This window comes from Rhineura floridana, chromosome 6, assembly GCF_030035675.1.
Source record: "Rhineura floridana isolate rRhiFlo1 chromosome 6, rRhiFlo1.hap2, whole genome shotgun sequence".
Classification (NCBI taxonomy): domain Eukaryota; kingdom Metazoa; phylum Chordata; class Lepidosauria; order Squamata; family Rhineuridae; genus Rhineura; species Rhineura floridana.
The window spans coordinates 1,957,169-1,983,561 of NC_084485.1; the positions used below are offsets into that span (position 1 = coordinate 1,957,169).

Genomic DNA, 26,393 nt, shown 5'->3' on the forward strand with positions numbered 1-26,393 from the left:
GCAACCACACCTACTCAGAAGAAAGCGCTCATTTTCCCTGTCTAAATCCTATGAGCACTGCTGCGTAAGAACTCCAGGGTCCACAAGATAACTCTCAGGTAGAACATAGAGGGCACTCTGCAAATGTTCAGAGGCACTATCCTTTAAACCCTCTTCGGCACTATCCCTTCAGCTCTACAAGCTTGCTTAGAGGAGAAGTGGAGCACTCTTACAAAGGGCTTTACCACAGCGCCCTCTGCTTCTGAGCCTCCAGAGGCTCAAATGGCATTGAAGGGGCTGTCTTAAAGCTTTTGCAAGTATCCTTGCACTCCCTTATTAAACATCCAACATCAGAGGCTTAGAGAGGAGCATGGGAAGCCCTGGGAAGCCCTGTGCAAGTCTCCCCAAGGTCCCCTTTTGAATCTCTGAGATCAGGACTGTAAAAAGGAAGGAGACCCTTGCAACGCTGCAAGGAAGCTTGGCGTATGGGCTGCCAAACCCACCTATCAAATTTGCCCTGTGAAATTGATGCTGGTAAGGATGTGACTTCTGGAGCCAAAACGTTCCCCACCCTTGCCCTCTAGGGACAGCAAAGGTGGAAACCGCATTGGAGAGCCAGGAAAACACACACACACACACACACACATTGCCCAGTGTGCAAATGAGTGGATGTCTTTATTGCAGAGAAGAGAAAAGAGGATGCCTGATGGAGCAAACTTTGCTCCACCGACAGCGAAAGCCCAAGGTTGGGTAGGGAGGCTGAGCTTTGCAGGGCCGGTGCCGTCACTGCTAAGATATGTGAGGTCTTCAGATTGCACTGGATCAGCTCCTGTAGATGTTTCTGGGTTTCCTGCCAGGGTCCGCTGCAGCTGAGAAGCTGGAGAGGAGAAGAAGAAGAGTGTGTCAGGCACAAGGGACATGGCATTGTAAATATTGGGCTTGTGCACAGACCCCCCATTTGCCCATGGCTCCAGTCCACCAGTAGACCCACGCTGGGTCAACCTGGGGACTAGCCGTCCTCGCTCGGAATCACTCCCAAATAAGGGCAAGGGGCGGGGCTAATGTTTAATTCAGATTTGAAAGAAGCCTAATTACATACAGTGGGGAGGGGGAGGGAGACAATGTCACTGAGCACGGGGTCCATTCTGAGCAGGTCCGCTCCCTCGGCTCATTGGCCCTTGAGCCCAGGAAGTAATACTGGACATGGTGGTTTGCAAGGCCCTTTCCTTCAGGATCACCTGCAGTGATCTTGCAGGGCATCAGTGCTGGAGGCACTCAGGTAGGAAGGAGAGCTGTGGCTGCCACTTCTCCCTGTCAGACGCCCTGCCCTGCTCTGGGTCATCCAATCTGACCCATACCCATCCGTGGCTGTCAGAATCTGACTCAGCTCAGGCCCCAAAAGGTCTGAATGCGCTGATTTGGGCAAATCGAGATATTGTTGGACTGCTTCAAAGGAATGTGCAGAGAAACCAGGGTCCCCAGGTATTACTTTCTTCAGAAAGGTTATGGCAATCCGTAGTCATATTCCAAAACTCTGTTTTGCAACTAGATGGTTTGGAGGAAGTTAGAAAGAGGCCAAACCTTCAATAAGGATAGGAAATAAACTCTGAGCACTTTCTCAGTGCAGTTACAATGCTATTCTTATGCTGTTTTAAAACTAGATTTTCAAAACAGAATGGGTTATATTTAACTGAGCCCTACTCAGGGTAGACCCATGGAAATTAATTAACCTAAGTCAGCTATGTCTATTAACTTCAATAGGTTTTCTCTCAGTTGGGCTAGCATTATTTACCACCCACTATATTGCTATATGACATTGCCTTTAAACTAACTTCTTGGCTTCAAATCGTATAATATTATTGTGTTTCCTTGTTTACATTGTCAGTTTACTTGAAGGATCAGCTTAACTCACAAATGCCGACTCCACTGCTTTGTTCTGTGGAACTGGTACTTTTACAAGTGCCGAATAATGTTGGTTGTGCGCTTGTGAGGAGCTGATCTTTGAGGCTGGCTGCTCCCGTCCTTTGGAACTCCTTGCCCTTTGAAATTAGGCAGCGGCCTTCCCTGGATTCTTTTTGGTGCCTGCTAAATATTTTTTGTTTAGGCAAGGAAACCAAAGAATTTAAAGCTCATGTGTATTTTAATCTGTAACGTTAGCTTAGAATGTATAATTTAAATAGCTGATTTTATTCATTTTGCTTTTTTAAGACATCTTTTAAAATTGATCATCATCAAAACTCTTAATGAGGAGAGACTGAAATAACTGGGCATGTTTCGTCTTGAGAAGAGAAGACTGAGGGGAGATATGGCAGCACTCTTCAAGTACTTGAAAGGTTCCCACACAGTGGAGGACCAGGACCTCTTCTCGATCATCCCAGAGTGCAGGACACGGAATAATGGGCTCAAGCTGCAGGAAGCCAGATTTCAACTGGACACCAGGAAGAACTCCCTAACTGTTAGAGCAGTGGAACAATGGAACCCATGACCTAGGGAGGTGGTGGGCTCTCCGACATTGGAGGCCTTCAAGAGGCAGCTGGACAGGCACCTGTCGGGGATGCTTTAAGTTGGATTCCTGCATTGACCAGGGGGTTGGAACGGATGCCTTATAGGCCCCTTCCAACTCTATGATTCAGTGAACCCACCTCCCTCTAGAGGACTGAAAGTTTGCCATGCAGAGGAGCAGTAATGTAATAGCAATTTCAGAAGTGCAGGGTCCCTTCATGATAGTCACAGTCACATCTCCTCCCCCTGCTTTTTGCTGTGAGGCTGAGATAATGATTTTTGTTATGGCTTCTCACACAACAACAGGTGTCCCCAGGAGCCAATCAGCACAAAAGGGGAGACTGTTAGCTACTGAGAAGAGTCTTCTCAGTGGCTGACTCACCTCCTTTGACTCTGATTGGCTCTGTTCAGCAGGAAAGGATAAAGAAGCATGTTAGAAAACTCTTCTGAGTGCCTAACACACTCCCCTTTCGTGCTGATTGGCTCGTACAATGCTGGAGGCATGGGGATCCTTCTGGGATCCTAATCCCCAAAAGGTGAGGAGTCTAAGACCCCGCAAGAGCCTGTATGACTACTCTCCTGCAGAGAAGGGCCAGGATCTCTTCTCGATCATCTGAGAGTGACGGACATGGAATAGTAATTCTATGATAAGTTACAGGAAACTAGATTTCGGCTGAACGTCAGGAAAAACGTCCTAACTATTGTAAATGTGCTGACTCCAAGTCGATTCCAACTTATGGCGACCCTATGAATAGGGTTTCCATGAGGCTGAGAGGCAGTGACTGACCCAAGGTCACCCAGTGAGATTCATGGCTATGTGGGGATTTGAACCCTGGTCTCCCATGTCGTAGTCTAATACCTTAACCACTATACCACACTGGCTCTCATGCCTAACTATTAGAGTGGTACGACAATGGAACCAATGTGCTAGGAAGGTTCTCTAGACTGGAGGCATTCAAGGGGCAGCTGGACAGCCGCCTGTCAGGGATGCTTGAAGTTGGACTCAGTGGCCTTATAGGCCTCTTCCAACACTCCTATTCTATTATTCTAAGACATGTTTTATATTCTTTGCAAACTTCGTAAATTCCCTTGAGGGTTTTTCTTACAGTTAAGTGGTATACAAAATTTGTTAATTAATTAACGTATTATTTAAAATAAACATATGAAGAAAATATGGCTTAAAATGTAAGGAAGCATTGTGCATCAGTTAACAGATCTGATTCATTTTGGTGGTCTTTATCTCTGGTTATGCTTGTCTCACTCATCGCTAACGAGCAACTTTGAACCCTGCTTGGAGGACATTGATGCATAGGCTAGGAACGCACCAGTGATGACTGGATCCCCAAATTGACAATGCTTGTGACAATAGCATGGGAGTTGGCTATTGATAAAACCCCTAAATACATACATCAGACAGCAGCATTATATCCTTCAGCAGTCAGAGGAAAAAGAGAAAGTTTGCTGGATCTTTGAGACTCCAAACTTCTTTGTTAGCCACAATCAGTGAGGTTCTTGTAGTGGAGGAGAGCTCTACCATGCCCCACCACACCCCACCACACACTCCTCCACAGAATAAGGTGTCTCACCTTAGATGGGAGAGCTACAGTCTCGTGGACAACTACCACAGCACTTCTGCTTTCCAGGGCAATCCCAGTCATTTGAACACCTTGCTATGCAGGGTCCGACCTGCCCTGGACAACCTGGGGGGCATCTTCCAGGCTTCTCTGCAAAAGAGCACAGCAGTGTGGGTGAGAGACGCCTGTTGGCCAGAGAGCTCCCCCTGTGCAGTGGGATGTGGCTCCCTTGCACCCAGGTGCCAGAGAAACCCAGCAGTCCTACGTCTGTCCCTGTTGTGCCTTACCAACACAGGTGCGACGGCATTCCTCTAAAGTCTCAAAATTGTTTGCATTTCCCTGGCAGCCCCCATAAATAAACTGCTCACACTGGCTGGACGACTTGTTGTAGAAGAAGCGAGGCATGCGTGCTTTACATGGCCCAATTTCCACAGGGAGGGAGCAGAACTCTGTGGACAAAAGAGCTTATAAGCTTGGCGATGGGATCTGAAACAATTCTTCCCTCAGTGGTCAGCTGGTGGGAAAGTTCCTTCCAAACTGGAGGTAGTTTGTGGATCTTTTGCCCTGCCTTGTGGTCTCCAAAATGATATTCTCCGAATTTATGAGCTCAGCGTTCTTGGTCACTGGAAAAGACACTGTAATCCTGTTACTGACCTTGCCCCATACTCTGACCTTCATCTTCTGTACTTTAAAAGTTAAAAAAATTCCTGGCTGATCTTTAATTAGTTTAAGAAATATAACTTTGGAGTCTATTATAACGTTGGGAGTGCTCAGTAAGAACCAACTGTCAGTGTTCTAAACACAAGACTCACAGCTGCTGGGCTTGGCTAATCAGGTGGCCACACCCACTTAGATTGTCATGGCTCCCCCCAAAAGAATCATTGGAACTGTAGTTTGTGAAGGGTGCTGAGAGGAGACTCCTATTCCCCTGACAGAGCTCCAGTGGCCAGAGGGGTGTTTAACAATCAGCCCCTTTTCTGGGGATTGTAACTCTGTGAGGGGAACAAGGCGTCTCCTAGCAACTCTCAGCACCCTTAACTTACTACACTTCCCAGAATTCTTTGGGGGAAGCCAGGACTGTCTAAAGTGATATAAAGGTCTGGTGTGGATGTGGCCAGGGAAAGCTTTGGTTTAAATTTGGGTGGGAGGCTACATGTGCCTGCTGTAGAATAAAAAGGTGGGGGAAATGCTGAAAACCTATAATACTGTTTACAATGTTTTCCTTTTTGAAAGGAAAAGGGCTTACCCCTCCTCTTACCTTTCATCCTCTCCCCTTCCCACTCCCCTCCCCACCCCTCCCCCATGTCAGTTTCACCTATCCTAAACATGATTGCACGGGAGTAAATCCCATTGAACTCAAAAAGCATGCAAATGATCAAACCTACGCTCCCTCACCCCTCCTATTGCCTCTCTTTAGCCCCTTTCCTCCCCCTTCCTTCACCCCTCCCAGTCCATTCCCATCCCCTTCCAATCCACTCCCCCTCCTTCCTCCTTCCCCTCCCTTCCTCTTTCCCTCCCTTCTCCCCTCCTCCTCCTCCTCCTCCCCCATGGTCAGTTTTACTTATGTTAAGCATGATTCCATGGGAGTAAATCCCACTGAACTCAATAGGCATGCAAATGATCAAGCCTTCCCTCCCCTCCTCCTCCCTCCTATCACTTCCCTTTTGACTTCTTTGCCCCCTTCCCTTCCAATCCCCTCCTTCCCCCTCCCCTCTTCCTTCTTCCTCCTCCCCTGCCCACTCAAGCCCTCCGTCTCCTCCCCTCCCCATCCCCCCCAGTCACTTTTACCTATCCAAAGCATGATTGCAGGGGAGTAAATCCCACTGAACTCAATAAGCATGCAAATGATCAATTTGATTGATCTCAGCAAACTTGCACAAGATCCCATTTCTTACCTCCCAGATTAGAAAGTAGAGAAATTCACTAATAAGCAAACAAAACAAAACAAAAACCACCACCCTTGCGGTTTAAGAATGTACCTATAGGTGACAGATATTTCTCTCAAACTTTAAAAAGCGGGGAAATTGGACAGCTATAGCGAATACACAAGGGGGGCAGGAGACCTGACCTCCTCTCTGAGATATTGTACTGCCTTACAAATTTGTCAAAATGCAGACACAATTTGGGTTGGTCTTTCATAGTCCAATCCACTTCCTGTGTAGCTTGGAAGAATTTGGGAACGTGTCTTTGATGGTGTAGATCATGAAAAACTATGGAATGCTTTAAAAGAAATGGGGGTGCCACAGCATCTAATTGTCCTGATGTGCAACCTATACTCTGGACAAGAAGGTACTGTAAGGACAAAATATGGAAAAACTGATTGGTTCCCCATTGGAAAGGGTGTGAGACAGGGGTGTATTTTATCACCCTATTTGTTTAATCTATATACAGAACATATCATATGGAAGGTGGGATTGGACCAAGATGAAGTTGTGAAAATTGGAGGGAGAAATATCAATAATTTAAGATATGCAGAGGATACCATACTATTTATTTATTTATTTATTATTTGATTTATATCCATCCTCCCATCAGGAGCCCAGAAAGTACTAGCAGAAACCAGTAATGATTTGAAACTAATGCTGTTGAAAATTAAAGAGGAAAGCACAAAAGCAGAACTACAGCTGAGTGTCAAGAAGACTTAAGTAATGACAACAGAAGATTTATGTAACTTTAAAGTTGACAATGAGGACATTGAACCTGTCAAGGATTATCAATACCTCGGCACAATCATTAACCAAAATGGAGACAAGAGTCAAGAAATCAGAAGAAGGCTAAGACTGGGGAGGGCAGCTGTGAGAGAACTTGAAAAGGTCCTCAAATGCAAAGATGTATCACTGAACACTAAAGTAGGATCATTCAGACCATGGTATTCCCGATCTCTATGTATGAATGTGAAAGTTGGACAGTGAAAAAAGTGGATAAAAGAAAAATCAACTCATTTGAAATGTGGTGTTGGAGGAGAGCTTTGAGGATACCATGGACTGCGAGAAAGACAAATAATTGGGCGTTAGAACAAATTAAACCAGAACTATCACTAGAAGCTAAAATGATGAAACTGAGGTTATCATACCTTGGACACGTAATGAGAAGACATGATTCATCAGAAAAGACAATAATGCTGGGAAAAACAGAAGAGAGTTGAAAAAGAGGAAGGCCCAACAAGAGAAGGAAGCCACAGACCTGAACTTATAAGATCTGAACAGGGTGGTTCACAACAGATGCTCTTGGAGGTCGCTGATTCATATGGTTGCCATTAGTCGTCGTCGACTTGAAGGCACATAACAACAATTTTTATGTACGGTTTCCTGAAAAATAGCTATTTTGTAAACATATGTTTAATGGAGAACTGCATTGCAAAGTTTAGAGAAGTCTGAATTTCAAAAGATGGCTATTTTCAAAAGATAGCTTTCATGTGTGCAGGAAGAGGGAGACAGGGGAGGAGAGGGAAGCTCTTACCTTGATGGTTACCGGAGGCAGGAGACAGCTGAGCCCAGAGGGCGAGGAGTCCCACGACAAGGAGAAGACCACCAGACTTCATGACTGGGCAGATTTGTGTGTCCACTGCCCAGCCCACCTTCTCTCTTATATACCAGAGAACAGCTCCAATGGGAATTTCAGAAGCAGGAGGTTCAGGAAGGAGATAGATGTGATGGGGACGGAATGGAAATTCCTTTTCTTCTAACAAGATCTTGCATTAATAGGAACTAATGACCTTTCTGTAAGTATTTTCAGCTCTAGTAAGGTTTCTCTGATGTCATCACCTTGGTAAAGAATTCATCACAAAGACCCTTTGATCTCAAGACTGGTGAATAATTTTCTGTTCTTCCAGGCCTTTTAAGATCTCTGTGATATGGCTGGTGGTTAGACCTATCTGTGCATTTAATGGCTTGCCTTATTTTTTGTTTAGTTCTGTGTTCTATCATGTGGTTTACTGTGCTAGTATTTAATTTGTTTTTTTTAATATGCTGATTGTCCAGGTTTATTAAAGGAGAATGGGAGCAAGTAGTAAAAAGTTAAAGAAAACAGTCCCACCATTTATAAACATCAAAATTATGTTGCTGTTTTTAAAAATGCCCTCTGTTGAGCTAGTACCTGGAAACTTGGCATGCACAATCTATGTGTTGTGCCAGATTTCAAACCAAGACAATAAAATTGCCGTAGGTACAGCTAGTGAAAAAGCGCTGGAAATTGACGCATTTTTAGATCCTCATGCACCTTCCCCATGAGGTCCCAGGGCAGAGAATAATCATTAAGGCTCTGCACAGACCCCCCGATCTGCCCTGTGGCCCCAAACTGTGGGCCTGAATCAGGCCAACCCACCCAAGGCCAACCCAGGGACCAGTTGTCCCACATGCTATTTGGAGGGGGGAGGAGACAGTGCAACTCCTTCACCCCTCCCCGTAACCTTATTGTAAAGCAACCTCTTTACTGGCGTAACCAATCTTCCAATCTTTGTTCTGATAGCCTGGATGCCTGACACTGGTGGCAGGATATCAGGAACCGGTGACCCCCTTTGGTGGATGCCAGATGCAGGCTTGGAACGTCTGGACCCTTGTTTCCTCAAACTCCGTGAGTCAGAACATTGTGATCTTCCATCTCCACTGAGGTAAGAATAGACTCCTTCCCCCATGCTGGAATCCACTCTCTGCAACGCTCCAGTACCTCTACGGGAGTCACAATGAGAAACCTGGCTTACCCATGCAGCTGCCCGAGTTATCACATCCTCCTGAAACAACCCTGTGGATGTGCAATCACTTTGACTGTCATCATGCAAGGATTCCCTCCCCTCTGGGTTCAAGGGCATTAACCTAACTCACAGCATCAGATTCCTATGGACCATTTTGGCTTGTCCTGTTTCACAAGTCTTGACTTTGTACAATTGACTTCACTTTGGAATTTGTGGGCTCTTCCCAACCACAGTATAGACAGTGGATTCCCACCTTTCAGAAAGTTTCCTCCTGCCTCTTTCACCCTTGTTAGCCAACAATACATGGTCTCGTACCTGTGGTGGACCACCTTTCAGCTTGTGATGGTAGACTCCTGCCTGAGGTTGCTGTTTTGCTTGGGCATAAACCTCTGCAATTCTGTCAGATCATTCTTCAGAGATTTGACATATCAGTCATAGTTGACAAAGTCTTTGTCACTCAGGATCACAGCTTGGAAGATTACTTTTAAAAAGTAATCAATTACAGTTACAATTACATGGCCCAAAAAGGAGTAATTACCGTTACAATTACAATTGCTCTGAAAGTAACTGATTACTTTACTTTTGCTCAGAAGTAATCACTACAATTATATTTCAGTTACTTAAAAAAAATGCCTACAAGATGCTGCACATCTAAGTAGCCTAAAACAACATTAAAAATAAACACACACATACAGAGCTAGTAGAATAATTATTTTTATCCATAAGATAGCAAAGGTGGTCTCTCTGCTGGTAAGGGAGGTGGGGAGGGAGGCAGAGGCCACTACTCAGATCTTTGCACGTCAAACCAAGAGCAACCCCCCCCTCAGTCAGCAAGCATAATCTCTCTCACTTAACCACCTCCCGGACCCTGCCCTGACACCAACTAAGGGACACTCACCCAAGCAAACATTTTCCCCTGAGATGCAAAGAAGTTAAAATACTGCAATGCAGAACAGTAGCCAGAGAGGGTGGTGGCCGCTTTTTCAATAAGCCTTTTAAGTTGAGAGCTATTGTAACCCCTATGGGTTATATTGGTTTGGTCCAGCGGGTGGAGAAACCTTATGGAAGGATTGTATTAAGGAGTTGAGTACAAACCGTGAGGAAGCTGAAGAGAAAAGGAGCTGTTAATGCCAGGGAGTAAGGACTAGGCCCTTGTCACCTTGAATTAGGGCTTTGAAGTTTGCAATTTGGAAATTTCTGAATTTTCTCTACTGGACTTTCTGCAAGCAACTTCTTCATTTATGTCTTGCTGAATGCATTGGACTTTGGAGATTATTATGTTAAGAAGATATATGATATATTCTGTTGGCATACATGGTGTTATGTTCCTTTCAGTTATTGTTTAAATATATATATATATAAAACAAACATTGTAATTGTGTTTGCAGTATTCATTTCAACGAGCCCCATAGGACCCAAGAAAGAGGTACACTATCCCAGTCTGCATCTGTGTCAGAATTGTTTAATATGTTTTTAATAATGTTTTTAACCCTTTTTAAAAGTTTTTAAATGTTTTTAATGCTGTTTTGTTAATGTATTTTAAGATCTGTTTTTATGATGTTTTAAAGTGTTTTTAGCGCTTTGTTTGCCGCCCTGGGCTTCTGCTGGGAGGAAGGGCGGGATACAAATCAAATAAATAAATAATAATAAGTGCAAACTAAGTATTCACACAACACACACACACACATTGTCATCTTTCACCTCCACAGTTCTTTATCTCCATTCTACTGCTGCCTCCTTCTCCTCCTTTATAATCTAAAAAAATGTAACATAAGCATTGAGAACTGGGAAGCCTTGGCCCATAAACGTCCCAATTGGAGGTCAGCCATTATCAAAGGTGCTATGGACTTTGAAGAAGCACAAGTACAGGGCGAAAGGGACAAATGAGCAAAGCGGAAGCACGTCAAGCAAATCCTCATCGTGACCATCTTCCATCTGGAAACCTATGTCCTCATTTGAGAGGCTGTGTGGATCCAGAATTGGTCTCCACAGTCACTTATGGACCCACTGTTAAAGACCTTACCCTGGAAGACAATCTTATTTGGCCACGAGTGATCACCAATGAATGAATGAATTGTGTCGTTTCATGGACAGTGCAACTATAGGCAAAAGTGACGAATTTCAACATCTGTGGCCACTTCGGCTTGTCCTTGGCTGGCAGGAAACTGATCATATTGCCCAGTGTACGGATGAACCTTTCAATTTCTCCATTGCCCATTCGGTGGTAAGCAGTTGTCTGGGATATTTTGACTTCTCCAAGTTCCAAGCGTTGTGGTTTAAGCACACTTTTGAAACTGGCTCCTTTGTCAGAGTGGATCCACTCTGGGAGAGCATAAACACTGAAATACTGTTCCCACAATGCCTTTAGAACCTGCTCTGCAGATTGATCTTTGCACAAATTTTTATTTATTTATTTATTTATTTACCTAATGAAATAATTAATTAATTAATTTCCCACCCTTCCTCCCAGCAGGATCCCAGGACAGCAACAAATGCATGTGCCATTTTTGTAGAATGGTTGATAACAACCAAAACATGTACTGCCTGCTTCCTGTTATCCTCTGCTGTCCAGAAGTTGATGAACACAAGTTCCAGCGGGGCAGTGGTTGTGATGCTCTCAAGTGGGACACTTGCCTCTGGTTCAAGTGCTTTACTGACAACACATCTCTGGCAGCACTCTTTGACATCATGGTCAAGACTGGACTGGTAGAATCATTGTGAGTTCTTTGTTGGCCTTGATGACCAGCACTATCATGCACTCCTTGAAGGACAGTTGTTCTCAAGGATTCAGGTACTACATAGTGGCAGATCTTCTTTTTTGAAGTCGGAGACTCAGATACTTTGTAAAGAATGCCTTCCTTGAGTATCATCTCTTGCCATTGCTTGAGTAATCTTACAACACTGAAAGGTTCCTTGTGTTGCTCTCTCCTGGAGGGTTGCCTCTTCCTGCTCACATAAAATGTAACTCTTGAGAGGGTTTGATCCTTTTGCTGATACTCCCTGAGCTTCTGTGGTGAAAACTGATGAAGTCACCTGACTCACTATAGGATGTAAACTGGTTGTTTTGGACCAATCCCATGGCCCTGACTCAGGCACTAGTCTCTCAGTCAGCTTGAATTCTCAAAATAGCTGTTACTTCATCACAACTCATCCTGTTGGAGCTTCCCATGACTAAATCCTGATTGACTGAGAAAGGACCGGTGTGGTGATCTATTTTTGAAGCCTCTTTGACTGCTTGCACTTGATTAATCTACCTGAAGACATCCTAGGCAAGGTCCTCTTTGACAATGGCTGCATCTCTTAGCACAGTCTCATAGGGGTCTCTCAGCAACTTGTCTTCCACGATGGTAGATTTGACAATTGGTTTGCGGCTCAATGCATCAGCTACCATGTTCTTATTGCCTAAAATGTGATGGGTATCAAAATTATATGATGCAAGCTTTGCTAACCATCTTTGCTCACATGCATCCATATTAGGCTTGGTGAGTATGTACCTGAGTGGATTATTATCTGTCCACACCATAAACTGAATTTCCTTTTAGCCAATGTCCGAACTTTTCACAAACTGCCCATTCTAAGGCAAGAAATTCAAGTCTATGTACTGGATAATTTGCCTAGAGATTTGCTGGCAAAGGCAATGAGATGTGCTGTACCACCCTCTGGGGGAATTTGGGATAGTCCTGTCCCAAGTCGTTGTAGAGACACATCAACAGCTAATAGGAAATTTCTCTTGAAATCTGAATGGGTCAACACCACTGAATTCAACAATGCAGTCTTGAGGCTTTCAAAAGCCATATCACAATCAAAAGACCAATCACCTGGAGTGAGTTCACAAAACGTCCTTCCCTTTTGCAGTGCTTTACCCTTATGTCCTCTCCTTTTTTGTCCAACAGTCAATTGGAACAATGGGCTTGCTATCGAAAAACAGTGGCTGATGTAATCCTGGTAATAGCCCAAGAACAATTGAATTTTCTTGGCACAGGGATTACATCCGTTACTTTTCAACATATCCTCATTTCCATTTTGCTGGGATCAACAGCAGTTCCTTCGTGGCCAAGTATGTGACCCAGAAATCTTGGGCATCAGCTTCAAGTTGTTTTCTCTCAGTCGTGAGAGTACCATCTCTAATAGTTTCAAGGACTCTGCTTCTGTTGGTGTAAAAACTAAGAGGTCATCAGGATAGCAGAGGGGCTTGGTAAAATTCTGGTCACCAAAAATGTTCAACATCATTTGCATGAGGTGGCAGGACTATTACACAGGCCTTGAGGTAGTCTGTTATACTCATAAAGGCCCAGTGGTGTAGTAAAGGGACTGTATTTCTTATCCTCTTCATGCAGAGGGATATAACAGAAGCCAGAAATAAGATCCATAGTGCTAAAAAACACACTATCTCCCAATGCTGCCAAGCAGTGTGCCTGACAAGGGAGCGGGTGAGCATCCTTCACAGTGTGGGCATTAAGTCACTTGAAGTCAGTACAAATTCGCAGATCACTATTCTTTTTTCAGACCAGGACTTACGGCAATGATTACTCACTACTGGATGTCCAGATGATTTCCTATTCTTCCATTTCTGACAGGACTTGATGAAGTTTCTCATAATGAGCTGGTGGGACTCTCCTGCAAGGCAATCTGGAAGAACTCTCATCCACCAAGTGGATCCGGAGGACATATGTCTTTGCTTCACCACAATTATTATTATTATTATTATTTATTAAATTTATATACCGCCCGACTAGCGATAGCTCTCTGGGCGGTGAACATAAAATAGTATAAAAATACAATGAATAACAAAATAATATTAAAATACAATCAACAATACAATAAACATTATTAAAATTAGATCAATGTAACTTAAAATGCTTCAGAGAAAATCCAAGCTACGTCTACAGAAGATGACCTCAAACTCCACTGCTTTTTGGGCCAACATCTCTTTCCAAAAACTAGACACCTCACATGAATAAATATTCAGCTCTTTTAAGCCCAGATGTTCAAGGTTCTCTTCCCGTTCCTTACTTGGTTGGAAATGATCCCCCTGCAAGAGGGCTCAGCAGTGGTTTGGGTGTTATTGCACAAGTTGGCCTGTCCATCTGGGATGACCTCAGGTGGCAGATTGATGTCCTCCAGTGGTGAACAGGGTGATACATGTAGCTTAGTGTACTCCCTAACAGTCATAACTTTGTCTGACAGATTGACCACCTTCAGAGGTACCAAATTATCATTCCACATGGATGAAACTGTCCTTCCCACTAGAAAGTGATGGGGAAGGCACTTTGATGTAGTGGGTTCTGCCACAATGGTACTTCCAAGAGAGATTTTGCTCTTGCTGGGTAACCTCCCACAGACCAGATGCTCTTTGTGGGGCAAAACAGTAATAGCTTGCATGAACCTTACTGTACCAACTTTGGCTGGCACATCTTGTCCCCTCCACTGAGTGAGTCCAGGCAGCATGTCCATGGATTGTACTTCCATAACAGTTGGGCTGCTAGCAGTGTGAGCTGCCTGAGAAAGGATCTTCTGCCAGCATTCGGGGTCACCTCTCATTTGCTGTATCAGATACTTGATCACGTTGGTGCCCAAAATTTTAGGGCATCTTTTTGACCAGGAACCACTAGTGTAGCAACAACCAGAGACTTCCAAAATCTGTTCATAGATGCCTTTTGGCTGTGACTGCATGCCCCCACAGCCTACAAGCACTATTTTGCACCTTGGATATCTTTGTCACCAGCAAGGTCTGTCTTTGATTTCTTTTCAGCTTGTTCATTAATGGTACAAGCCATAGACAGAGCTTGGAAGTTACAGTTACAGTTGCATGGCCCAAAAAAGTAGTGGTTAACGTTACAATTACAATTGCTCTGAAAGTAACGGATTACTATACTTTTACTCAAAAGTAATCACTACAATTACATTTTAGTTACTCTTTTAAAAAAATTGCCTACAAGGTGCTGGCCTTGGCTGCTGCACATCTAAGTAGCCTAAAACAACATTAAAAATCAGCACATACACACAGAGGGTAGTAGAATAAATTTTTTTTATCTGTAAGATAAAGATAAGACTGGCGTAACAGAATCTCACATCCTCCCACTCCACGCCCAGCAATGATGATACCCCAACACACATATACAGACATACCCCACTTAACCTCGCTTCACTTAACGTCGCCTCGCCATAATGTACATGTTCCATATGCCTGTATTTCTCCAGAAACGCAGCTCAGCAGCAGAGGCTTTAGCGCGTGGGGGTGGAAATAGACGCGATCGTGCCACCGCATATCAGCTGGGAGGCATGATTGCGATCAGCTGAGAGGCGCAGCAGCGCAGCAGCAGAGGCTTTAGTGCAGGGCTTTGAGGCTCCACATGAGGGAGAGGTAAAAAAAGTTTTAAAAGGTAGCGCTTCACTTTAAGGACATTTTCGGTTTACGTACTCGCTCTGGTCCCATTGAGTAGGTTAATGCGAGGTATTACTGTAATTCACTTGAAATCAAATTTTACACTTGAAATGCTGCTTTTACAATACATTTCTGTTATGTCTCCAAAGAACAGGATGCTCAAGCAGCACATCAGACAAATCTGCTCTGGGCCGGGACAAATCATACACCCTAGGAAAGAGGAGGGTGTCCTCTACGAGATGCCAGTACGTCCCGCCTGGCCCACAACGTTTGCTGGGTGCAGGGCAGGGATAAGGGCATATATGCACAACCAACATTGACAAAAAGATGTGGGGGAAAAATAAGAAACCGAGGGTGCCCACCCCACAATCTGCTCTGGACCAGGACAAATCATACACCCAAGGAAAGGGAGGATATCTTCTACAAGATGCCAATGCTTCCCACCTAGCCCAGAGTTTCTGTTCGATTCAGGGTGTGTATAAGAGCATCTATGGTCAACCAAAAGAGACAAAAAGCAAAGCAAAGAATAAATATCTGGGGATGTTCACCACAAAATCTTCTCTGGGCCAAGATAGATCAGACACCCCAGAAATTGACAGGGTGTCTTCTATGCTATGCCAGTGCTTACGGCCAGTGCTTAAGATCTATGTGGATTTTTTAAAAATCTGTATTGGTCTTCCCTGTTACTCACTTTGTTATAGCTCAATTATTATTATTTTTAAAAGCCATTGATGCTGGTGACAGAAGGACTTGCGGCAGGGTCAACAAAAATGATGTCTTGAAGAAGATGTAATTTCATAGATGACGCTCTAAAGTACGCATGGATGGCATCTCGTAGAACACACTCTCCCAGATGCAGGGAAGCATGAAATGTGGTGCCCCAAATCATCTTTTAGGATGGGCACTCCCGTTTCTGATTTTCCTTCCTCTACATATTCACTATTTTTCTAATAACCATAAATAATAAATAATATTATTTATTAATAATAATAAATTTTATTTCTAAGTCGCCTATCTGGCCATATTAAACCGCCACTCTAGGTGATGTACAAAAGAATAAAATAACATATAAATACAAATGAACAGCAACTCTACATAATCAAAACCCACCCACATCTTTACAGAATAAAACAAGATTACCCAAAAGTCCCATAGGCCTGCCGAAACAGCCAGGTTTTCAATTCTCAGCGGAAACCTGCCAGGGAGGAGGCATGGCGGATGTCATAGGGCAGAGAATTCCAGAGGGTGGGGGCCACAATCGAAAATGCCCTCTCTCTGGTCCGCACCAGCCTAGCTGTCTTAACTGGCGGGACCAAGAGAAGGTCTTGAGAGGCTGATCTCGTCAGGCGGCATACTTGGTGATGCTGGAGGCGCTCCTTTAGATAAACTGGACCGAAATCGTGTAGGGCTTTAAAGGTTAATACCAACACCTTGAATTGGGCCCCGTAAACAACTGGTAACCAGTGTAGATCTACTAACACCAGAGTGATATGATCACGGCGACGGCTGTCCTTTTTTTTATAATAATTTTTTTTTATTATTCAAATTTTATAAAACAAATACAAATACAACAAAAACAATACAACAGAAATAAAAATGGGGGCTCCAATGGGCAACGGTAGGTCTCTGGGTTGGCCATGGCATCTTCTCCTCATACAACAAATATGGGCTTCTCTTTTTCCTCAGGAGACCAGTGCCCATCTGGGCAATCCCATGAGCTTCTAGAAGCCCCTGCTCTAGAGAAGCCGAGAGAGAGCAGATCCTCCTCGCTTTTTACCCTCCCCAAACGTACATATATATCTGAGGGCAGATTTAACCCGTGAAAATGCGCAAAAGTGCACACCTTCATATGGACGACCGAAAAATAATGAAAACACAAAGCGATCGTGTCACACATTTTACAGTCGTCTGGATGAGCCCTTAGTCTTCTCCAGGAAGGGGACAAAGCACAAATGGCAGATCAGTAATCACCCCATTGAACTGGTTGCATCTTATGTCTATCTGGGTGTAATTTTCCATGCATCGGGCTCCTGGAGAGCACAATCAAAAGATGCTACTGGGAATGCTCAGAGGAGTATAAAGGCCTTGCCCCGGTTCTTTTACACAAAGAGGGACCAATATGTGCCTTCAGCCTTCCAGGTGTTTCTAGCAAAGGCTATTTCAAAGATGTTATATGGCGCCCAGTTATGTGCATATGATAACTTAGCCCCTTTTGAAGTTGCACAGACTAAGTTTCTGAGAGCCGTGCTGGGAGTTCCAAGCTGTGTGCCTCATGTGTTGCCTCGTTTAGAAGCGGGGCTAATCTCTATTGAAGCTGGTGCTTGGATTCTTAGCCTTCATTATTAGTTGAAACTGATTTTTCTCCTGTGGGTTTGGCCCCTTTGACTCTGATTGATGCACATCAGTCAAGATGGAAAAGCTTGCTGTCTGAGAAACTGCAAAATCTGGGATTTATGCGTTGTGCTCTTCTCCCTCTTGGACATGCTAAAGCAAAAACCACTCTCCAACAGCAAATTTGGGATACAGAACTACAAAATCATTTGCGTCTTGTTGGTAGGCACCCTGAGTTCAGGGATAGCGGTAGGTTTACTTAACAAATTTGAATCTTCCCAAATATAGACGAGCTTTTACAGCTGCCAGGTTTCATGTACTCCGATCTGCCCTCCTGGAGGGAAGTTATAGAAGGGTACCTTATCTCGAAAGGGTCTGTGGAATGGAGGAAGCGGAAACTGTCGGTCACGTTTTATTGTCTTGTACCTTTTATAGGGATCTCTGCCACTCTTTTATTACCCCAATTTTACAAAGCACCCCGGACTTACCTAGTGAGCTTTATTTAACGCGCTTATTGGCAGACAGGAGCCCACAGGTTACAGCAAGAGTGGCTGGTTTCTGTCGGAAAACAATGATGAATGACCCTATATAGGAAATCTGATGCTGGTTTTAATTTTGTACCTTTTACTCATTTATGGTTTTATGTATTTTATACGATCTTGTTTACTCATGCTTTTTTTATGTACTGATCTTTGATCGAAATAAATTATTCACAAGTCCAAAAGGGATCTGGGTTTCTCTCTCTCTCTCTTTTTAGACTTTGAACTCTCTACTCTGTCTGACTGTTTTGTGTATCACTATGAAAATTTACAGGTTGTTAAGCAAGAGTTTCTGAGTTCAGGACTACAAGTCTTGTAAGGTTTTGTGTTGAAATGAGCTTATGGGAAGCATCAGAATGGCATGGGGGGTATTTTCAATTTAACAAGTGAAAAGTCCACACTGGCTATAGTATACAGGCACTCTCGTGGCTGTATAATAAATTAGATGGTGTTCTGCATATCAGTGTGCTGCCAAAGTCTTCTGTGACTAAATGGGGGTTCATGTTGTTTTATAGTCCTGTTTTTAAGGGAAGGTACATTTGCCTTTTTTTCTTTAAGGATGTTGTAAGTTGCTTGGAGACCTTTGGGTAACAAGCGATTAACAACAACAACAACAAAAGGCAGCACTTTTAAGAATAAAATAAAATTGCTTCCATCGTTCCAGGCAGACAAGCCAAGCAGGTCTGGGAACTGCATCTTTGAATCACAAGATTAGAATGGGAAGATGCCAGGACTCCAACTGCAGAGCTGAGGATCTGCCTCCAGGCACCTCCACGCACAGGTAGGTGTTAGGAGCGACATCTCCTGCTCAGGCCCCCAGACGTGAATGGCTCCATCATGGGCAGTATGAATCATCCTTGAGACCATTCTTCCTTAGGGAAGGGCCAGAGGCTGAGGAGGGGGCCATAGTCTGGGAAGACCAGATGCTGAAGCTAAGCAGAGGTCAGCAATCCGAAGGAGGGACCACTTGCCCTCAGATATATATGTACGTTTGGGGAGGGTAAAAAGCGAGGAGGATCTGCTCTCTCTCGGCTTCTCTAGAGCAGGGGCTTCTAGAAGCTCATGGGATTGCCCAGATGGGCACTGATCTCCTGAGGAAAAAGAGAAGCCCATATTTGTTGTATGAAGAGAAGATGCCATGGCCAACCCAGAGACCTACCGTTGCCCATTGGAGCCCCCATTGTGACTTGTCCTGGAAAGGCCTGGAAAGAGAGTCTCCCCATTATTTTTGAAAGAGCATGATTTGATTCCCCAGCACTCCATCAAGCCCTCCTTTCCTTCACCTCTTTAGACCCAAAGCATCTCCTCTTCGTCACAGAGGTCCCAGAGGAAGGAGGAGGAGCCTGGAAGGTTTTTTCCTGGAAAGGTTTGAACTGCAAAAACATTTCCAATGCAAAGTCAGAGAATTTGCATTGGAAAATCTTCAGGTTGCACTGGACAATTTTATGATGAGTTTAATTTAGTAAACAAAGCAAAAACTTTGAAACTGCCAAGTTTCCCTAATATTGCTTTGCAATCATCCATTCTATTATTAGTAATTAATATATGAAATGGAACATTTTCCATGGAAAAAACATAACATTGGAAAATCTTCTGGCCCCCTCACTGATTGGACTACAAATCCCAGTATTTGTGTCAAGCCCACTGAGACCCCCCAGCTCCTAAAACCTGCATTTGCCACAAATTTCATCCAATTTTACCAAAGAAAAGTTAAATACTTTAAAAAAAACTATAGAAGGTGTCTGATACAAAAACGTCTGCATCTGTTGTTCTGTAATTTAACAGGCCCTATTCACTAAGGAGAAGTGCTAAGTCTGCAAATTTCATCCGCTTCTGTCTAAATAATCAGTCTTAATTGTTATAGGTATTTTATAATAGAAGACTACACTTTTATTAAAGCTACAGTTTGGTTTTCTAAGGATAATTCAAAGGGATTGACAAGATTTTTTCCCTCTGCTTTCAGGAAGTAACCACACCTACTCAGAAGAAAGCGCTCATTTTCCCTGTCTAAATCCTGTGAACACTGCTGCGTAAGAACTCCAGGGTCCACAAGATAACTCTTAGGTAGAACATAGAGGGCACTCTGCAAATGATCAGAGGCACTATCCTTTAAACCCTCTTTGGCACTATCCCTTCAGCTCTACAAGCTTGCTTAGAGGAGCAGTGGAGCACTCTTACAAAGGGCTTTACCACAGCGCCTTCTGCTTCTGAGCCTCCAGAGGCTCAAATGGCATTGAAGGGGCTGTCTTAAAGCTTTTGCAAGTATCTCCGCACTCCCTTATTAAACATCCAACATCAGAGGCTTAGAGAGGAGCATGGGAAGCCCTGGGAAGCCCTGTGCAAGTCTCCCCAAGGTCCCCTTTTGAATCTCTGAGATCAGGACTGTAAAAAGGAAGGAGACCCTTGCAACGCTGCCAGGAAGCTTGGCATATGGGCTGCCAAACCCACCTATCAAATTTGCCCTGTGAAATTGATGCTGGTAAGGATGTGACTTCTAGAGCCAAAAAGTTCCCCACCCTTGCCCTCTAGGGAGAGCAAAGGTGCCCCTTCTATGATAAGCTTCCGCCGGGCCTTGAAGACCTGGCTCTTCAGGCAGGCTTTTGGGGTGGGTTAGGTTTCTTACTGTTATGGTCTTAAATTTTAATGTTTTAATGTATTGTCTTATCTTGTACGTCGCCCAGAGTGGCTGGACAACCAGCCAGATGGGCGACTAATAGATTAAATAAATAAATAAATAAATAAATAAATAAATAAATAAAAGCAAATTGGAGAGCCAGGAAAACATGCACACACACACACACATTGCCCAGTGTGCAAATGAGCGGATGTCTTTATTGCAGAGAAGAGAAAAGAGGATGCCTGATGGAGCAAACTTTGCTCCACCGACAGCGAAAGCCCAAGGTTGGGTAGGGAGGCTGAGCTTTGCAGGGCCGGTGCCGTCACTGCTAAGATATGTGAGGTCTTCAGATTGCACTGGATCAGCTCCTGTAGATGTTTCTGGGTTTCCGGCCAGGGTCCGCTGCAGCTGAGAAGCTGGAGAGGAGAAGAAGAAGAGTGTGTCAGGCACAAGGGACATGGCATTGTAAATATTGGGCTTGTGCACAGACCCCCCACTTGCCCGTGGCTCCAGTCCACCAGTAGACCCACACTGGGTCAACCTGGGGACTAGCCGTCCTCGCTCGGAATCACTCCCAAATAAGGGCAAGGGGCGGGGCTAATGTTTAATTCGGATTTAAAAGAAGCCTAATTACATACAGTGGGGAGGGGGAGGGAGACAATGTTACTGAGCACGGGGTCCATTCTGAGCAGGTCCGCTCCCTCGGCTCATTGGCCCTTGAGCCCAGGAAGTAATACTGGACATGGTGGTTTGCAAGGCCCTTTCCTTCAGGATCACCTGCAGTGATCTTGCGGGGCATCAGTGCTGGAGGCACTCAGGTAGGAAGGAGAGCTGTGGCTGCCACTTCTCCCTGTCAGACGCCCTGCCCTGCTCTGGGTCATCCAATCTGACCCATACCCATCCGTGGCTGTCAGAATCTGACTCGGCTCAGGCCCCAAAAGGTCTGAATGCGCTGATTTGGGCGAATCGAGATATTGTTGGACTGCTTCAAAGGAATGTGCAGAGAAACCAGGGTCCCCAGGTATTACTTTCTTCAGAAAGGTTATGGCAATCCGTAGTCATATTCCAAAACTCTGTTTTGCAACTAGATGGTTTGGAGGAAGTTAGAAAGAGGCCAAACCTTCTATAAGGATAGGAAATAAACTCTGAGCACTTTCTCAGTGCAGTTACAATGCAATTCTTATGCTGTTTTAAAACTAGATTTTCAAAACAGAATGGGTTATATTTAACTGAGCCCTACTCAGGGTAGACCCATGGAAATTAATTAACCTAAGTCAGCTATGTCTATTAACTTCAATAGGGTTTCTCTCAGTCGGACTAGCATCATTTACCACCCACTATATTGCTATATGACATTGCCTTTAAACTAACTTCTTGGCTTCCAATCTTATAATATTATTGTGTTTCCTTGTTTACATTGTCAGTTTACTTGAAGGATCAGCTTAACTCACAAATGCCGACTCGACCGCTTTGTTCTGTGGAACTGGTACTTTTACAAGTGCCGAATAATGTTGGTTGCGCACTTGTGAGGAGCTGATCTTTGAGGCTGGCTGCTCCCGTCCTTTGGAACTCCTTGCCCTTTGAAATTAGGCAGCGGCCTTCCCTGGATTCTTTTTGGTGCCTGCTAAATATTTTTTGTTTAGGCAAGGAAACCAAAGAATTTAAAGCTCATGTGTATTTTAATCTGTAACGTTAGCTTAGAATGTATAATTTAAATAGCTGATTTTATTCATTTTGTTTTTTTAAGACATCTTTTAAAATTGATCATCATCAAAACTCTTAGTGAGGAGAGACTGAAATAACTGGGCATGTTTCGTCTTGAGAAGAGAAGACTGAGGGGAGATATGACAGCACTCTTCAAGTACTTGAAAGGTTCCCACACAGTGGAGGACCAGGACCTCTTCTCGATCATCCCAGAGTGCAGGACACGGAATAATGGGCTCAAGCTGCAGGAAGCCAGATTTCAACTGGACATCAGGAAGAACTCCCTAACTGTTAGAGCAGTGGAACAATGGAACCCATGACCTAGGGAGGTGGTGGGCTCTCCGACATTGGAGGCCTTCAAGAGGCAGCTGGACAGGCACCTGTTGGGGATGCTTTAAGTTGGATTCCTGCATTGACCAGGGGGTTGGAACGGATGCCTTATAGGCCCCTTCCAACTCTATGATTCAGTGAACACACCTCCCTCTAGAGGACTGAAAGTTTGCCATGCAGAGGAGCAGTAATGTAATAGCAATTTCAGAAGTGCAAGGTCCCTTCATGATAGTCACAGTCACATCTCCTCCCCCTGCTTTTTGCTGTGAGGCTGAGATAATGATCTTTGTTATGGCTTCTCACACAACAACAGGTGCCCCAGGAGCCAATCAGCACGAAAGCGGAGACTGTTAGCTACTGAGAAGAGTCTTCTCAGTGGCTGACTCACCTCCTTTGACTCTGATTGGCTCTGTTCAGCAGGAAAGGATAAAGAAGCATGTTAGAAAACTCTTCTGAGTGCCTAACACACTCCCCTTTCGTGCTGATTGGCTCGTACAATGCTGGAGGCATGGGGATCCTTCTGGGATCCTAATCCCCAAAAGGTGAGGAGTCTAAGACCCCGCAAGAGCCTGTATGACTACACTCCTGCAGAGAAGGGCCAGGATCTCTTCTCGATCATCTGAGAGTGACGGACATGGAATAGTAATTCTATGATAAGTTACAGGAAACTAGATTTCGGCTGAACGTCAGGAAAAACGTCTTAACTATTGTAAATGTGCTGACTTCAAGTCGATTCCAACTTATGGCGACCCTATGAATAGGGTTTCCATGAGGCTGAGAGGCAGTGACTGACCCAAGGTCACCCAGTGAGATTCATGGCTATGTGGGGATTTGAACCCTGGTCTCCCATGTCGTAGTCTAATACCTTAACCACTATACCACACTGGCTCTCATGCCTAACTATTAGAGTGGTACGACAATGGAACCAATGTGCTAGGAAGGTTCTCTAGACTGGAGGCATTCAAGGGGCAGCTGGACAGCCGCCTGTCAGGGATGCTTGAAGTTGGACTCAGTGGCCTTATAGGCCTCTTCCAACACTCCTATTCTATTATTCTAAGACATGTTTTATATTCTTTGCAAACTTCGTAAACTCCCTTGAGGGTTTTTCTTACAGTTAAGTGGTATACAAAATTTGTTAATTAATTAACGTATTATTTAAAATAAACATATGAAGAAAATATGGCTTAAAATGTAAGGATTAAAGGAAGCATTGTGCATCAGTTAACAGATCTGATTCATTTTGGTGGTGTTTATCTCTGGTTATGCTTGTCTCACTCATTGCTAACGAGCAACTTTGAACCCTGCTTGGAGGACATTGATGCATAGGCTAGGAACGCACCAGTGATGACTGGATCCCCAAATTGACAATGCTTGTGGCAAAGATGTGCTTCAAAGCATAGTTTGCTTACCACAAGCATGGCCTGGGAGTTGGCTATTGATAAAAGCTCTAAATACATCAGACAGCAGCATTATATCCTTCAGCAGGCAGAGGAGAGAAGGAAAGTCTACTGGATCTGTTGAGATTCCAAACTTCTTTGTCAGCCACAATCAGTGTGGTTTGTGCAGTGGAGGAGAGGTCTACCCAACCCGCCCCACCCCACCATCCACCACCAAATAAGGGGTCTCACCTTAGATGGGAGAGGTACACTGTCGCGGGCAACTACCACAGCACTTCTGCTTTCCAGGGCAATCACAGTCATGTGAACACCATCCTATGCAGGGTCCGACGTGACCTGGAGGTTCTGGGGGGCATCTTCCAGGCTTCTCTGCAAAAGAGCACAACTGTGTGGGTGAGAGATGCCTGTTGGCCAGAGAGCTCCCCCTGTGCAGTGGGATGTGGCTCCCTTGCACCCAGGTGCCAGAGAAACCCAGCAGTCCTACGTCTGTCCCTGTTGTGCCTTACCAACACAGGTGCGACGGCATTCCTCTAAAGTCTTGAAATTGTTTCCATTTCCATGGCAGCCCCCATAAATAAACTGCTCACACTGGCCGGACGACTTGTTGTAGAAGAAGCGAGGCATGCGTGCTTTACATGGCCCTATTTCCGCAGGGAGGAAGCAGAACTCTGTGGAGAAAAGAGCTTATAAGCTTGGCGATGGAATCTGAAACAATTCTTCCCTCAGTGGTCAGCTGGTGGGAAAGTTCCTTCCAAACTGGACGTGGTTTGTGGTCTTTTGCTCTGCCTTGTGGTCTCCAAAATGAACTTCCCTGAATTTATGAGCTCTATGGAAAAGACAGAGACCATTGGGCGAAAAAAAAGAGTTGTAAAGTGCCAGGACATTAATCTGCTGTCCGTGCCTGCATTTGGAACAGCTTTAGGGAGCCTGTGGCCCTCCCGACGGCCTTGGACTCCTGCCCCCAACAGCCCCAGCCAGAGTGAAAACCCACCGAGATAAAACAGATGGAATGAAAATAAAAGGGCGCCAAGTGGGCCTCCGTGAGGAGATCATTCCCCACACCAAAGAGGGTGTCTTTCCTATCATGTATCAGTGGGGGAAACCCCCCCCAAAGGGCCTCCAGTGGAGATGTAAACAAGGGCACACGTGGAGACAGGCGGCCCTCCAGTAGTCTGGCAGACATTTCCCAGGACTGATTTGAATTTTGTTGCCCACAAGTCTGATTTCAACATGCGGAACCACATTTGCCAGAGAGACCCAAAAGCGACAGTCTAGAAGTCAGAGCTTGCCTGGTTCTCCCCAATAATCCTGCAAATATTGTAGCAATGGCTGCTGAGATTTGTCTGTTTTAGAGGCATCGGGAAGAGAAAGGCTTCTTCTTTCCACCTCGTGTGAGGCTTTTACTCTGGGATGGCGAAAGATACTGAGGAACCCACTCCAGACTCTGAGTATTTCTTTATCACAAGCCACAAGCCAGCTGAAACATGATCTGCAGTAGGGAATAGATCTACAACGTCTGCAGCTTTGTCAACCCCATTTCCCATCTTCCTTCAAAAGTTTGCAGCCAAACAGGACTCAAGACTTTCCCTTCCTGATGTTACAACAGTTGAGGACACCTGTTCATTAGGATCTGTCCATTTCATTTCTCTCAGTTTTTCATTTTTCCAAACTTAATTCAATTCTCCACATTTCTCCAGGAATTGATGTTGTTGTTGTTTTTTAAAAAAAACACCTCAGGAAAATTCTCCAGCATTTTAGTGCAGATTGCTAATAATAAACATATTTTTGTATGCCATTTTGACTCATCTAGACATTTGGACAAGCCATTTCCCATCATCTAAAAAGTTTTCATGTTATCTTCACTCATATATTAATTTTTATGCACACTTTTCCCTAATAAATGTATTTTTGCAAACCATTGTTTGGTTGGCTAACTGCATCACAAAATTCAAAGCATTTCAAAGGATTCGTGTGAATTTCAAAGAATGGCTGTGCTTCACTTCTTATGTTGTTTCAGAAAGTGCAAATTTGAAATTTCCTGAAAAATATCCATTTTTGTAAGCATAATTTTGATGGAGAACTGCATTGCAAAGTTCAGAGAAGCCCAAATTTCAAAGATGGCTTTCATGTGCACAGGAAAAGGGCGCAGGGAGAAGGAGAGGGAAGCTCTTACTTGGAGGGTCACCGGAGGCAGGAGGCAGCTGAGCCCAGAGGGCGAGGAGTCCCACGAGGAGGAGAAGGCCACCAGACTTCATGATGGGGCAGACTTTGGTGTCCACTGCCCAGCCACCTGCTCTCTTATATCCCAGAAAACAGCTCAGAAGTAGGAGGTTCAGGAAGGAGAT

The 26,393-nt window shown here is 44.4% G+C and overlaps 1 protein-coding gene across 1 annotated transcript; it reads right to left on the reverse strand.

The window, feature by feature from the left end:
• Positions 1-652: 652 nt before the first annotated feature.
• Positions 653-26,393, reverse strand: LOC133386483 (uncharacterized protein ZC84.1-like). Its single transcript, XM_061630141.1, has 8 exons — positions 26,222-26,393; positions 24,555-24,716; positions 24,287-24,417; positions 20,874-21,033; positions 7,509-7,658; positions 4,343-4,504; positions 4,068-4,205; positions 653-856 (listed from the first exon to the last, which is right to left on the reverse strand). Exons 1-7 carry the CDS (start codon positions 26,301-26,303, stop codon positions 4,069-4,071), a joined length of 984 nt encoding a protein of 327 aa, XP_061486125.1. The 5' UTR covers positions 26,304-26,393; the 3' UTR covers positions 653-856; position 4,068.

Excerpts from the sequence above, each read along its gene's own strand:
- LOC133386483 (XM_061630141.1), bottom strand. The coding sequence starts at position 26,303 with ATGAAGTCTGGTGGCCTTCTCCTCCTCGTGGGACTCCTCGCCCTCTGG. Across the intron at positions 7,659-20,873 it reads TTCGCTGTCGGTGGAGCAAA|CTGTTCTCTGGTATATAAGA; the intron begins GTTTGCTCCATC and ends TTCCCATTGGAG. Across the intron at positions 4,505-7,508 it reads CGGTAACCATCAAGGTAAGA|AGTTCTGCTCCCTCCCTGTG; the intron begins GCTTCCCTCTCC and ends TTTTGTCCACAG.